The 15,557-nt window shown below is 40.1% G+C and overlaps 1 protein-coding gene across 3 annotated transcripts in view; it reads left to right on the top strand.

Moving 5' to 3' along the window:
- LOC126458151 (torsin-1A-like) overlaps window positions 1-15,557 on the top strand; it is an 89,879-nt gene that overhangs the window by 42,903 nt on the left and 31,419 nt on the right. For 2 of the 3 annotated variants that reach the window (XM_050095012.1, XM_050095011.1), the window contains 3 exons: window positions 4,469-4,620; window positions 7,879-8,027; window positions 12,012-12,170. In XM_050095012.1, the coding sequence (XP_049950969.1) occupies window positions 4,469-4,620; window positions 7,879-8,027; window positions 12,012-12,170 (460 nt within the window). The remainder of the gene's footprint in view (window positions 1-4,468; window positions 4,621-7,878; window positions 8,028-12,011; window positions 12,171-15,557) is intronic. The other variant, XM_050095013.1, reaches the window with a different exon arrangement.

The raw sequence follows: 15,557 nt of genomic DNA on the forward strand, positions 1-15,557 counted from the left end.
TTGCGAAGGCGCCAAACGGTAGCCGTGTTCTTCGATTTGGAGAAGGCTTATGATACCTGTTGGAGAGGAGGTATCCTCCGCACTATGCACAGGTGGGGCCTACGCGGTCGCCTGCCCCTTTTTATTGATTCCTTTTTAACGGATCGAAAGTTTAGGGTACGTGTGGGTTCTGTATTGTCCGACGCCTTCCTCCAGGAGAACGGAGTGCCTCAGGGCTCCGTCTTGAGCGTCGCCCTTTTTGCCATCGCGATCAATCCAATTATGGATTGCATTCCACCTAATGTCTCAGGCTCTCTCTTTGTCGATGACTTCGCGATCTACTGCAGTGCCCAGAGAACATGCCTCCTGGAGCGCTGCCTTCAGCGTTGTCTAGACAGCCTATACTCATGGAGCGTGGCAAATGGCTTCCGGTTCTCTGAAGAGAAGACGGTTTGTATCAACTTTTGGCGATATAAAGCGTTCCTTCCGCAATCCTTACATCTCGGTCCCGTTGTTCTCCCATTCGTGGAAACAACTAAGTTTCTAGGGCTCACGTTGGACAGGAAACTGTGTTGGTCTCCGCATGTCTCTTATTTGGCGGCCCGTTGTACACGTTCCCTTAATGTCCTCAGAGTTCTTAGTGGTTCATCTTGGGGTGCAGATCCCACTGTCCTGCTTCGCTTGTATCGATCCATAGTCCGATCGAAGCTGGATTATGGGAGCTTCGTCTACTCGTCTGCTCGGCCATCCCTCTTACGCCGTCTCAACTCCATCCACCATCGGGGGTCACGTCTTGCGACCGGAGCCTTCTACACTAGTCCTGTCGAGAGTCTTTATGCTGAAGCTGCTGAATTACCATTGACCTACCGGCGCGACGTACTGCTGTGTCGGTATGCCTGCCGGCTGTTGTCTATGCCCGACCACCCCTCTTACCAGCCCTTCTTCGCCGATTCTCTCGTCCGTCAGTACGGGTTGTATATGTCTGCCCTGCTGCCCCCCGGAGTCCGCTTCCGTCGCCTGCTTCGACAATTGGATTTTGCCCTCCCTACCACCTTCAGAGAGGGTGAGAGCCCGACACCACCTTGGCTCCAGGCTCCGGTTCATATTTATCTCGACCTCAGCTCACTCCCGAAGGAGGGTACTCCGGCTGCAGTGTATTGCTCACGGTTTGTCGAACTTCGTGCTTGACTTGCCGGTCACACCTTTATTTACACAGATGGCTCCAAAACTGACGATGGTGTCGGCTGTGCCTTTGTCATCGGGGCCGCCACCTTTAAATACTGGCTCCCTTGACCAATGTTCGAGCTTTACGGCCGAGCTTTTTGCTCTCCATCAGGCCGTTCAGTATGCCCGCCGCCACCGCCATTCATCGTATGTACTCTGCTCTGACTCACTCAGTGCTCTTCAAAGCATTGGAGCTCCCTATCCGGTCCATCCCTTGATTCAACGGATACAGCAGTCCCTCCATTCTTTCGCTGATAATGGTTCTCCTGTCAGCTTTCTGTGGGTTCCCGGACATGTAGGAGTGCCTGGGGATGAGGCTGCGGATGCTGCAGCCAAGGCTGCAGTCCTCCTGCCTCGGCCAGCCTCCCATTGTGTCCCGTCATCTGACGTTCGTGGGGATGTTTGTAAGAGGCTTGTGTCGTTGTGGTGGGATGCTTGGTCATCCCTCCAAGGAAACAAGCTCCGGGCAGTAAAACCGCTCCCAACTGCTTGGACAACCTCCTCCCGACCATCTCGGCAAGAGGAGGTCCTTCTGACCAGGTTGCGGATTGGGCATTGCCGGTTTAGCCACTGCTACCTGCTCTCCGGTGACCCAGCCCCGCAGTGCCCTTGTGGTCAGGCTTTAACAGTGCGCCATGTTTTATTGTCGTGTCCCCGCTTTAGTCAATCTCGTGTTGTCCTGTCCCTGCCGTCTACTTTACCGGATATTTTAGCTGATGACGCTCGAGCAGCTGCTTGTGTTCTGCGTTTTATAACTTTGACTGGCTTGTCCAAAGACATCTAACCTTTTTACTTATTTTATCTGCATCTTTGTCAGGTCTTTCTGCTGTCCCCCCCTCCCCTTGAGTTTTACTAGATTCCATGTGCTCTAACAACGGTGACTGGGCGCTAATGACCTCAGCAGTAGTTGAGCGCCCTTAAACCCCACAAAAAAAAAAAAAAAAAAAACCACCTTTAATCATTTCCTACACCCACCTGCTCCCTTCCCTTTTCTCACTCCAGCACTACCCAGCCCTCTATTCCATTGCCGCACCTCTGCTTCTCTCCTTTTTCACTGCCCCCTTCCCCCTCCGTCTAACCACTTGACTGTAGCTGCCCTACCCTCTCTCCACTTCATCCGTTTATGTTCCCACAAGCAGCACTTACCCATCACCCACCCCTACCCAGCTAACACTCCTCCTTCGCGCCCCAGCCTCCTCGTTACCTCCACCATCCATATTGCTTCTCCCATCACGTGCTGCTGCTGCTTGCAATCTGGCCTCAGCAGCCAGAGACTGTGGTCGTGTGTGTGTGTGTGTGTGTGTGTGTGTGTGTTTTTTTTTTTTTCTAATTCGTATGAAGGCCTTTCTGGCAGAAAGCTTGCTTGTTTGACTGTCTTTTTGTTGTTCCCATCTGCGACTCAACATCTCAGCTATGTGGTGAGTAACAATTGTTCTTTTCATAATATTGTCATTATTCTTGGAAAGAACACTTATGATAAACTGCTGATGAAAATGTAGAAAGTACTCACACAGAAGTTATGCAAAATCAGACGGATGTCATATTAGTTACAGTGGTTTCCAAATAGATTGTGCAGATTTAGTTCTGACAACAATCCTCTCTCTTTTCTCCTTATGTACCTTGACTTCTCACTCATTCTTTGAGATGCTAAACATGAATTCAAGGATGAACAACTATTAAATTTTTTTGTTAATATATTGAGCTTTTTATTTTTCCGTAATTACCATTCCTTTATTTGGTCTTTATTTTCGTGTGTTTGCATATAGCTGACCTTCCACTTCTAAAGTTTGAGGGTGTCCCAAGAGGAATGATATTTATGGAAATGACAGGAACTGGCATTTGAAGCAAATAACGTCATATTTAGATGTGCCGTATTCTGAATGGTTTCCGAGATGAACACGTTTTACCAGATGTGGGAGGGAATGTCTCAGCTGCATTTTACCTGATCTCTGGATTTGTGGTGGTACTATAACTAACTGGTCACAAAAATTTCTGGAATGTAATGTCAGTAGATTTTTGTTTATGTGGTTGAATGAAGGGTGCTATGTGCAAATGAAAGTGGAATGTGTGAGATAAACTGTTTGGTCACATCACGGACACTTCTGTCCTTATTAGGAAACATGAAAAGTCACTCAGACAAGCAACATGTTATCCCAAGAGTGCACAAATGCATTGAAGTTGACGGTGGAACAACCGAACATTTATTGTGAACTGTACAATAATTGTTATGTGACGTGTACGATAACGCTTAAAGTTGAATGTGTTAAAAATATGTATTTTTCAATTGATACTTTGTAAAATACTTATTGTAATGTTAACTAACTGTTATACATGTGCAAATGTGACAGTGTGTTGACCAAAGCAGGAAATAAATAACAAAATGCATGAAATTTTTTCTATCTCAGAGTCATTCAGAATAGGGCATATATCTGTAGGAAGGTTTTTTGCTTCAAATGACCATTCCTGCCGTATCGCCAAATACTGATTATTCCTCCTGGGACACTCTGTATAACTATTTCACTAGATTTGTTACTAGATTTAGGCAGTGTATGATTATGCTTTAGTTAGTTAGTTAGTTTTTTCATGTTCTATGAATCTTAATTGTGATCTCCTGGTATGATGTGAAACAAGTCAGTTTACAGTTATAATTACACTTTCGTAGAAAAAAACGCGTGGCAAACTGTTGACCATATACATGAGCTGAGGAGCTGGATCATTCAAGAAACATTAAATTAATAAAAACAATCATTCTGATGATGTGTACAGCAGTAAAGGAGATCACATCCAGATCATGCCCTGTGTGTGTGATCTCCTTATTGTATAATGTGTCACAATGACTGTTAGAAAAATGGCCATTTGCACTGCTATAGATAAGAAACCAGCAACAAGTGAGTTTTTGTTTATGCTTTGCTTTTTTAACTCTGTATCAGTAAATCTTGGGAATTTATAATATTTTTTTTTATGTTGATAGTTAAAACACTCAAATTGCATAAAGTAATTAATTACAGTTCTAGAAAGAAAAAAAAGCTTGAAAATACTATGTAATCGCATCATGCAAACCATTCCAAGTCTTTAAAACATTCTTATTTGCATAGTTTATCTGTTTAAAGTTGTTTTTGTTCAAGTATTACTATTTTAAATAACCTGTCTTAGATGCAGTTCAACACTCTTACTTTAAGACATAATCTCGATGGGAAGCCTGCAAAGACGTTGTGAAATTTTAATTTATTGACCATTTACATTGTTCAGTTTTCATTATTTCCAGCACCAACTGAAAACTTGGATTAGAGGGAATGTGAGCCGGTGTTCTACATCAATGTTCGTTTTTGATGAAGTTGACAAAATGCCACCTGGCGTTTTTGATTCTATGAAGCCTTATCTTGACCATCACGGATGGTTTGATCACGTTGATTTTAGGTAATGTGCTCATTGCATTTAATATAATAATTGAAATTTTATTGGAAATACTGTAAAATATTTATATATTTCATGTATGTGGAAAAGTCCATCTGCATATTTAATTTGTAATGCTGAATGATACTATGTGGCAAGATAAGTAGCTACAATTTCTGCAGAAATGTTATGCGGAAAGTGTCCACTATCGCCAGATATGTGGGTAATGGCCACACTGTCCTGTTAAAGAGGCTGTTGTCATCAGTACAGATGAAGGTGTACCTTTAGATATTGTTGAAACTGAAGCAAATTATCTTCCCTTTTGTTCATCCGAAGTGATTTGACGTTTTTTGATCACTTGCAACCTGGAAAAGCATATTCCTCCCTTCCATATTATATGAACCACAGAATTTTATTAATGTTCTAGAGCCAAAAAAAAAAAAAAATATTTTGTTCTCAAAAGTATAGACAAATACTCGAGAAAGCGATTCAGGCATTTTCTATGTCAACTAATAGGGCTCACCAGATCAGAAACACACAAAATTTGTTCTCAAAATTGCCGAAGACGCATACCACACTCAGATACAAATGACTATGTTAACAGCGTTATCATAGAATTATGACAATGGAGCGAAGAACATTGCACTGGTACAGTATTTGGTAAAGGTCACCAAACATTTGGAAAAAAATAGCCCTTTCACATCACCCAAGTGGGCATTAAGACAGTCACACCACCAGCAAAGAATGAAGTCAGTTGAATCTCTATAGGCTTCTGTTAATTCACTGTACATACCAGGATAACTTTAAATCAATGAGGAAAAAAAGAACAGAGCTATTAACACATGGTTGACAGAGCTTAAGCATCACTTGTGACTTAGATACCATAACAAATCAACAGGTGTAGAATAACAAACTCAGTGTGGAAGTCCTGTACAGTTCAGAGAACCAGGTGGACTTGTTCGCTACTCTATAATTGTCAAGGAAATCAAGACACTGTTGATATATTCTTCAACAACCTGTTCAAATGGGTTGTGCAAGCATTGCAACATTAAGGAACATGAAATGTTGAAAATCATACGTGGAACCTACATTGGCATAGAGTGACAGGAAACTGATAAAAAAAAAAAGCATTCTGCAGATTTTTGCTTTGCCTTTCATTTAGTCTTTAGTGAATTGAAAATCTCATCTGTGCTACATGTTTGCACTTTCAGTTGAATGTAGATAATGCTCCCTTCCTGAGAAAGCCACAGTTGCCTTTTCACTTTAAGATGTGACGCAGGCGGCACCACATATGAACAAAATTTGACATGAGAACTGGGAATCGCAAGGCAGCACCTTTTAAAATCTGTGCTTGTTTTTAGTCTGGAACAATAACTCCACTATTGTGATAGTCTTAAATTCTATACTGCAAGCTCAGCTCACCTGCCATCTTGCCTATCTGGAATGCATTCAATTGCTGCTATGCCATATGTACTGCCCACCCACTACAGAACACTAAAAGTGTAAGGTCTTTTCTGAAACAAACTCAAATCCCACTAGTACAAGCAAAATAGATCCTGTTTCCTTGTATCATCTCAGACGTCATAGATTCTAGGATCACTGCTACATCATGGCAGGAGCTTTGACCTGATTTGATAATACTGGTCAATAAAATCATATGTAGATTACCACCAAAAAGCAACTCGGCCTCCTTTCTTTCTTCTCCCATTATTTTGAAACAGTATACTGGAAAATGTTTGTGATGAAAACATGTGAAAGATGACTGAATGGTTCAGGGTAGGCCATATTAGGATCACCAATGTCCACTGCACCTGACATCTAGATGGAGACACCACCATTGCACTGCAAATTCACATAAATGTCCTTATTTGTGAAGACAGGTACACAGAAGTTATGAAGATTACTATTTTACATCCTGTTAGTGTTATAACTATCCATTCAGTTCTTCATGATAAGCTTAATCATCATGGAATGAGTTAGAGATCAGTTCCATTAAGTGTTGGCATTGGTTCTACACTCAAACAGCAGTTGGCACCGTGCTGAGAGTGTTACACACTTCCTAATGCGTATCAATGGGCTAGTTACCTCTGTCAGACCAGTGGATATCCCTGTGCCTTAGGTCAACAACTTTTGTGTTTTATGGAGTTTCCAATCTGTAGCTTGGCTGAAAGCCAGTTTCAAGGAGCCAGCTGAAGGAGCTCCATGTGGACCCTTTCCCATGACTTTCAATTTTCCCCCCAAGAAAATGGGATCATGCTTTTCTGTCATTGTACCACAGTTCATGTTGACCCATAACTCTATTTGGGAACCCAGCACTTGAATGTTTTTGCTTAGTTCCAGTTTTGGGACTTCTTATATTCATCAACTTCAGTCCAACTACAGGCAAAACCTTAGTGCTCTTTGCTTCATCACCCGTACGTGACGACCCCTTTTCTCTCTCTCTCTCTCTCTCTCTCTCTCTCTCTCTCTCTCTCTCACTCACACACACACACACACACACACACACACACACACACACATACATTAGAAATTAGTTTGGCACGTCTGTTGTAATTGGGACATTTAGGAGATGCCATCAAGTAGTGTTCACCACAGAATCTAGATATTATCTCGACACAAGTGACCTTAAAATCTAAGTACTCTACGATAATGTCTTAGCACAACATAAGCCAGGATTTCCTTGTGAAGTGGCACAAGCCAGAACAAGTCTTGTCATGGCATGGTGTTTCATCACCTGTACAAAATTCACCATCAAATCCCATCATTTACTGTAAAAAGAAAATCATTTATCCCTGGTACTGAATGGATACTCAAACTTTCCATGACCTGTTCATGTACCAGTTTTCACATCTGTGTCATGGTGAATGATGCTTTACAAATATTTTGCAAGTAAAATGGTCTTTTGTGTGGCAGTGATTATATTCTGAATTAAGCTTGATCTGAAGTGTAACAGTAATTTTTTTAAAGCATTTGATACTTCAGTGATTCTATATTCAAGTCAGTGGTATGTCTTAAATTATCATTGTATATTACTGATTCATAATTTTTGGTGGCATATTGTCACATATACAAATTTCGTCATTTAATCCCATCTTGTTCTGTAATAAATAATTATTTAACCCTGGTATTTGAATGGATTCTTAAAATTCCATCACCTGTTTACGTGCCAGTTTTCATATTGTCATGGTAAATGATGCTTTGCAAATTTTTCACCAGTAAAATGGTCTTCTGTGTGCTAGTGATTATATTCTGTATTAAGGTTAATCTGATTTTACATTTCAGGAATGCAATTTTCATATTTCTGTCCAACACTGGAAGTAATGTGATTACTAGGACAATGATTGAGCTTTACAAAAATGGGAGAAAACGTAATGATCTCAAATTAAGTGATTTTGAAAACCTAATAGCCAGTGGTGCTTTCAATGAAAAAGGTAATAACACCATTATTTTATTTGTCTCGTGGAAACTCTTGAAACATATTTGTAGTAAATAAACTTTTCCCTAGACGTAAGTAGTGATATATATATATATATTCTTTTAATGGTACTTGAAGAAGTAAATAATATCAAGTAATAACTTTTTCATTGTATGTACCTTTCACTTTTCTTTCTAAAATTAAGTTTGTTTTTGAGAATTTGATATGGGCCTCCGAGATGTTGACAAATTTGGTAATGCACCACCCAGGCTAGGGAGCACCACTAGGCAGCCGCTGAGAAAATGGTGAGTAGCTGTGGAAATGGAGTGGGCAACAGCAAAAACTGTATAAAAGTACAAGAGGCAAACCGAGAGAAAGCCAAAACATGATTGCCAGGAATCATCAGCTGTGCATGAGCAAAACCACAGCAGCAAACTGAGAAAAATGGGAGTTACTGAGTGCGAATAATAATGTTGACAGTCCAAAAGCTTTTGATACATAAACACAACTGGACGAGGAAGGCGTGTGCATTTTTGTCATAGTTTAAGCCATCAGACAGTTTTGCCGACTGGCAAAAAGTTCACACCATACACAGTACAGCCATGAAACCAAACAAATCAAGATGGTTAATGCTGGGTGTTCATCTCTGTATCAGTGTTAAAGAGTCCAACAACAATACTAACAAGGGGAGGCCGCCAATTGTGAAATTCAGATTCGATTCATACTGCGCATAATAAAAGCTCATGGCCAGAGGTGTAATGTGGCAAAGCACCAAGATGCACTTCTCAACCGTTGTCGAGAAAATCGACAGTTAAAAGAAACCCTTGCGGTGAAATACTCTCTACGATTAATAATTCTCTACAGCGTCGTGGCGCAGTGGTAAGCGCTCGGGTTCATAATCCGAAGGTCGCCGGATGGAATCTCGCGCTATGCAACCTTTTTTTTTTTAGTATTTGTTTTTTATAATTCATATATATAATTCCCGGCAATCAGTTGCAACAATTATGCATATAATAACTTGTTGAAAGTCGTTTGTCGTGGAAAAACTGGCGACATCATTATGTTTTCCGCAAACAAAGTTGTATTTCACAAATGTTATTAATTGTCTTCATAATGTTATCCACGTATAGTTAACGGAAGACGTAGAAACGATATTCCGAAACGAATACGTATAGCGTAAGTCAAACGTTCGAATTAGAATAGAGACCCCACGAACACAAATTTGCTGTGGCAGGTATGAAATATAAGCTCCGTTACTCGCTCGTTACACTTGAATGACAGATGTTGAATGGGCCGAAACGAGCCGCTGTATAACAGCATAGTTGCCTGCTAAATTCGAAAGAAGGTAGATGCGGTCCCTAGCACAACTTATAACATTGTCGAAAATCAGTGCGGACGGGAGAGCTTTGGTACACCCTGTTAAAAAAAAAAACGGAAAAATGGAGGCGGTACAATTGGAGAGCGATCCGCCTTCACCAACATGCATAAGCAATTCATTAATACTTTATATATATATATATATGTGTGTGAATTACAAAAAACTAATAATAAAAAAAAATTGCATGGCGCGGGATTCGATCCGGCGACCTTCGGATTACGAACCCGAGCGCTTACCGCTGCGCCACGACGCTGTAGAGAATTATTAATCGTAGAGAGTATTTCCCCGCAACGGTTTCTTTTAACTGTCGATTTTCTCGACAACGGCTGAGAAGTGCATCTTGGTGCTTTGCCACATTACACCTCTGGCCATGAGCTTTTATTATGCGCAGTATGAATCGAATCTGAATTTCACAATTGGCGGCCTCCCCTTGTAAGACAAATTTATAGTATCATCATCACTTAAAGATAGTGTAATGGTTTCAGGGAACTTCTGTATGGTCTGATATTCTAGATGGAAGACAAGCAGTTAATTTAATAAAGATGATGACAAGTCTTTGGTGGAACTGATGTGCAATAGGTAGGCTCATAAAAAATTCATGGAGTTTGGCTGGTTAAATTAAAATATGTTGCTGACTTTAATTTTCTCTTATGTTGGAGCTTTTGTTATTCCTGAATTTTATCATTTGCAAACCTGCACCAGCAACAGGTTTCCATGAAGTCAAAATGACAGGATATTAAATTCACAGTGTAAGAGATATTGAACTGACTTAAAATACAATATGAAATGCTTGAAATACAAGCCAAAGAAAATCTACATTATTAATATTAAAATACAGTTCTAGTTTACAGAATGAAATTTTTTGGCAGGTTATCTTGTGCAATGTGGGTCACCAGTCATAGCAGTGCAGAGTAAGATCATGCTGTGTACACCTTGTGTAAGAGCAGATCGGCCACTAGCACTTTGTTCCAGGGCCATGTTTACAGTTTATGAGTGTGGTCTTACTATGGGCTGCATCATGAGGTAACCTCATGATGCCCTACCTGGGTGAAACACATAATTTTTGAGCCAATAAAGAGCATTTTGCAATCTAGGACATTCTTTTAATATTAATTGCAATAGAATGTTGCTGTACCACCGTTCCGCAATGGATTGGAATAAATTTTAATCTACATTATCTCTGTTTTTTGAGAAATAATACAAAGCTTACAACCAGAGATGCTATATTCCAGTTCGTTCTTATGTGTGTGTCCACCGTTTAAGTATCCCCCACCATTAAAATTAAAATTTAAAACAGTCTTGATCGCAAAAAATATTTTTCTTTATTGGAGATCGCTAACTATGTTTTCAAAATTTTATCCCCCACCATGGTGAGAGCTTTACTTATTACATTGATATAAATAATCTTTTGTTTCAAGGACTTCAGTCTCTGTTCTCTAATGTACAGTTAAAAATCACTTCCACTATGAATATAATTTTGTTTTTATTTTAGTATTGTCATAAGAGTTGTTGGGGTTGTTTTAATGGATTTCCATAATTTCTGATGATAGTCTAAAAATAGAGAGAAACACAAAACTCATGACAACTAAGTGTTTTTTTTTTCTTTTTCTTTTTTTAATAGCTCCAGTGATTAGGAAGAAATACAAAGCCCTGTGTACGAGTAGAACTGATGTTGGCAAGCATCATGATAATGATTTTAACATTGATGATAACTGACATCTGTGGTGGTGGTGATGGTTGTGGTTGTGGTGGTGGTAATGATGATATGGCAATGATGGGTGCTATGATGAGGCAGAGGGGAGAAAGAGAGCTAGCAGCCAGTCCCTGTAGAGTGGAAGAAACAATGGGTTGTGATTCTCATGATAGTTATGCAAATACAAAGCTGAGACTTTTTCTGCCTGTGCTGGATGTTATGCTGTCTAGAAGAGTTTTGCGAAGCAATAAGTGAAATCTACGCTGGTGAATCAATGCAGGTAACTGCATGTTACAATGGCTCGCACAGAAATGTGGATAAATATTTCCCAACTGCTTTGTTTCTGATGCAAAATGCACCTTCGAAAATGTTAGAAATGATAACTGAAATTTGTATCTGCCAGGAACACAACAGAATTGTCAGAGGATCTTCGAGGAACCAAATAATATAGTGAAGCTTGACATTGTATTAAAGGATTTTTATCAACTCCGTCAGTTGGCCTACAGGCAAAGCATCCTAAGTGAAAGGAATGGCAAAAGAATACAAGCAGCACATAGACACTTGTATTTCATTTGCCAAATTACCCACTTATCAAAGAAGACTTTTAGGTGAAAATTAAAAAGAGAGTCTTTACACTTATTCGGAATGATATGCTTTAATACAGAATAAATGAGAAGGCTACATAATTCCCATGGAAGCTCAAGCGATGCATTTGACTGCATTCAATAGCACAAGCAACCAATGAAGGAACGCTTCTAATGAAGGTGGTTTTTACTGTGCTGAATCTTTATATAACAAAAAGCTGTATCACCCACCATTGTTTTAAAAATTTGATTCAATGTTTTCAAAATTATTTTCTGCATTTCATATTCTATTTCAGTTTGTAGTGACTGGAGTTTTTATCACTTTGTCGCAATGGATTGTTACAGTCACCAGGGCTGTTGTCATGCTAGTGATGACTGAGATTAAAAAAAGAGTGAAGGGTAACCTAACAGTCCTTTTCAATCAGATAGTGAGAGTGTCACTCACCTGCCGATCTTCCTTCCCTGGACTGCAAAGGCGTCTGTCTTCTTCACTACCTTGCACAGGTTTGTCATTAAGTCAGTGATATAATTAATAAAGAAGGGATGGGGGAAATCTGTAACAAGTGAATGGCCTTCAGTGAAGTTAAACATGAAAATATGTTACAAATCTAAAGGAACATAAATTAAGGTAGCACTGTTATGCAGTTACATTTCTCTGCTCACAATTACAATCAATTTGCTGCCTTCCTGCTGTAGGCCAGGTATTATACATGACAAGCACATTAAGAAGCTCAGTAAAGACCGTGAAATCAAACTGTGAGAGTTGTATAGTGAAAATTAGAAATGCAAACGATGGAAATCAACATTTGATACCAGAAACAAGGGCGACAAGTTGAAGCTTACTGCATTACTGCTGATGACTCGCAGTGCCGAATGCAAGCGAAGCATTCAGTGTGACTGCATGGTAGCGTCTACCATAGTTGCTGCAAGTTCTCGACTGCCTATCGTGTAACTCAATTGCTATCTGCTCTGTAAATGTCGCTGCATCCAAGGTGATGGAGAGACAGGCATGTTATAAGATGGTAGTAACTATCATGTTGTGTCTGCTCATGAAGCAACGTTTGTAACATCTTGAAGCAACTGCATTAAACAGAGGTCTGGAGATCAGTTCTTGGTGCTTTTGTTACCTTGGACGGCACTCTGCAGTATCCTTTCATGGGAGGCGAAGTGGTGCTAGTAGCCAACATAAATAGAAGAAGCTAACAGTTTTTGTGGTCTCAGGCCAGTGGTGTGGATCAGCTGTCTGAAGTTTACATTACATGGCCTGTTTGGATGCCAATTCTTTGACCGAATTGACAGTTGATGTCCCTACATGCTGGACAAGTTTGAAAGTAATGGCTCCAACTTTAAAAAAACTCACTGTCTTGAGTGATATTAATAATTAAACGGTGAACCAGAAAAATCTTCAGCTCTCTCCATTCAGTATTATCAGTCTGTTGTCCACTCGGTGTTATCAGTATGTTCTTACATGGCCTGATATCACCTCTACCTGCACTGGTTCCAAGGTATTAAATTTTTCTGGTAAGCTGAATTTATCCACAGTCACTGTTTGTGTGCCCCCTCCATGAACCATGGACCTTGTCGTCGGTGGGGAGGCTTGCTTGCCTCAGCGATACAGATGGCCATACCGTAGGTGCAACCACAATGGAAGGGTATCTGTTGAGAGGCCAGACAAACGTGTGGTTCCTGAAGAGGGGCAGCAGCCTTTTCAGTAGTCGCAGGGGCAACAGTCTGGACAATTGACTGATCTGGCCTTGTAACACTAACCAAAATGGCCTTGCTGTGCTGGTACTCCGAATGGCTGAAAGCAAGGGGAAACTACAGCCGTAATTTTTCCCGAGGGCATGCAGCTTTACTGTATGGTTAAATCATGATGGCGTCCTCTTGGGTAAAATATTCCGGAGGTAAAATAGTTCCCCATTTGGATCTCCAGGCGGGGCTACTCAGGAGGATGTCATTTTCAGGAGAAAGAAAACGGCGTTCTATGGATCGGAGCATGGTATGTCAGATCCCTTAATTGGTCAGGTAGGTTATAAAAATTAAAGAGGGAAATGGATAGGTTAAAGTTAGATATAGTGGGAATTAGTGAAGTTCGGTGGCAGGAGGAACAAGACTTTTGGTCAGTGAATACAGGGCTATAAATACAAAATCAAATAGGGGTAATGCATGAGTAGGTTTAATAATGAACAAAAAAAATAGGCTTGCGGGTAAGCTACTACAAGCAGCATAGTGAACGCATTATTGTGGCCAAGATAGACACGAAGCCCATGCCTACTACAGTAGTACAAGTTTATATGCCAACTAGCTCTGCAGATGATGAAGAAATTGATCAAATGTATGATGAGATAAAAGAAATTATTCAGGTTGTGAAGGGAGACGAAAATTTAATAGTCATGGGTGACTGGAATTCGAGAGTAGGAAAAGGGAGAGAAGGAAACATAGTAGATGAATATGGATTGGGGGTAAGAAATGAAAGAGGAAGCTGTCTGGTAGAATTTTGCACAGAGCATAACTTAATCATAGCTAACACTTGGTTCAAGAATCATAAAAGAAAGTTGTATACATGGAAGAATCCTGGAGATACTAAAAGGTATCAGATAGATTATATAATGGTAAGACAGAGATTTAGGAACTAGGTTTTAAATTGTAAAACATTTCCAGGGGCAGATGTGAACTCTGACTACAATGTATTGGTTATGAACTGTAGATTAAAACTGAAGAAACTGCAAAAAGGTGGGAATTTAAGGAGATGGGACCTGGATAAACTGAAAGAACCAGAGGTAGTACAGAGTTTCTGGGAGAGCATAAGGGAACAATTGACACGAATGGGGGAAAGAAATACAGTAGAAAAAGAATGGGTAGCTCTGAGGGATGAAGTAGTGAAGGCAGCAGAGGATCAAGTAGGTCAAAAGACGAGGGCTAGTAGAAATCCTTGGGTAACAGAAGAAATATTGAATTTAATTGATAAAAAGAGAAAATATAAAAATGCAGTAAATGAAGCAGGCAAAAAGGAATACAAACGTCTCAAAAATGTGATTGACAGGAAGTGCAAAATGGCTAAGCAGGGATGGCTAGAGGACAAATGTAAGGATGTAGAGGCTTATCTCACTGGGGGTAAGATAGATACTGCCTACAGGAAAATTAACGAGACCTTTGGAGAAAAGAGAACCACTTGTATGAATATCAAGATCTCAGATGGAAACCCAGTTCTAAGCAAAGAAGGGAAGGCAGAAAGGTGGAAGGAGTATATAGAGGGTCTATACAAGGGCGATGTATTTGAGGATAATATTATGGGAATTTTAAGAGGATGTAGATGAAGATGAAATGGGAGATAACGATACTACGTGAAAAGTTTGACAGATCAATGAAAGACCTGAGTCGAAACAAGGGCCCGGGAATAGACAACATTCCATTACAACTACTGACAGCCTTGGGAAAGCCAGTCCTGACAAAAAAAAAGTAGGCATTAAAATCCAAATAGAAAAATTAAATCTTTGAGGTTCGCCGATGACATTGTAATTCTGTCAGAGACAGCAAAGGACTTGGTAGAGCAGTTGAACGGAATGGACAGTGTCTTGAAAGGAGGATATAAGATGAACTTCAACAAAAGCAAAACGAGGATAATGGAATATAGTCAAATTAAATCAGGCGATGCTGAAGGAAATAGATTAGGAAATGAGACACTTAAAGTAGTAAATGAGTTTTGCTATTTGGGGAGAAAAATAACTGATGATGGTCGAAGTAGAGAGGATATAAAATGTATACTGGCAATGGCAAGGGAAGTGTTTCTGAAGAAGAGAAATTTGTTAACATCGAGTATAGATTTAAGTGTCATGAAGTCATTTCTGAAAGTATTTGTATGGAGTGTAGCCATATATGGAAGTGAAACAT

The sequence above is a fragment of the Schistocerca serialis genome, chromosome 2, assembly GCF_023864345.2.
Source record: "Schistocerca serialis cubense isolate TAMUIC-IGC-003099 chromosome 2, iqSchSeri2.2, whole genome shotgun sequence".
Taxonomy (NCBI): Eukaryota; Metazoa; Arthropoda; class Insecta; order Orthoptera; family Acrididae; genus Schistocerca; species Schistocerca serialis.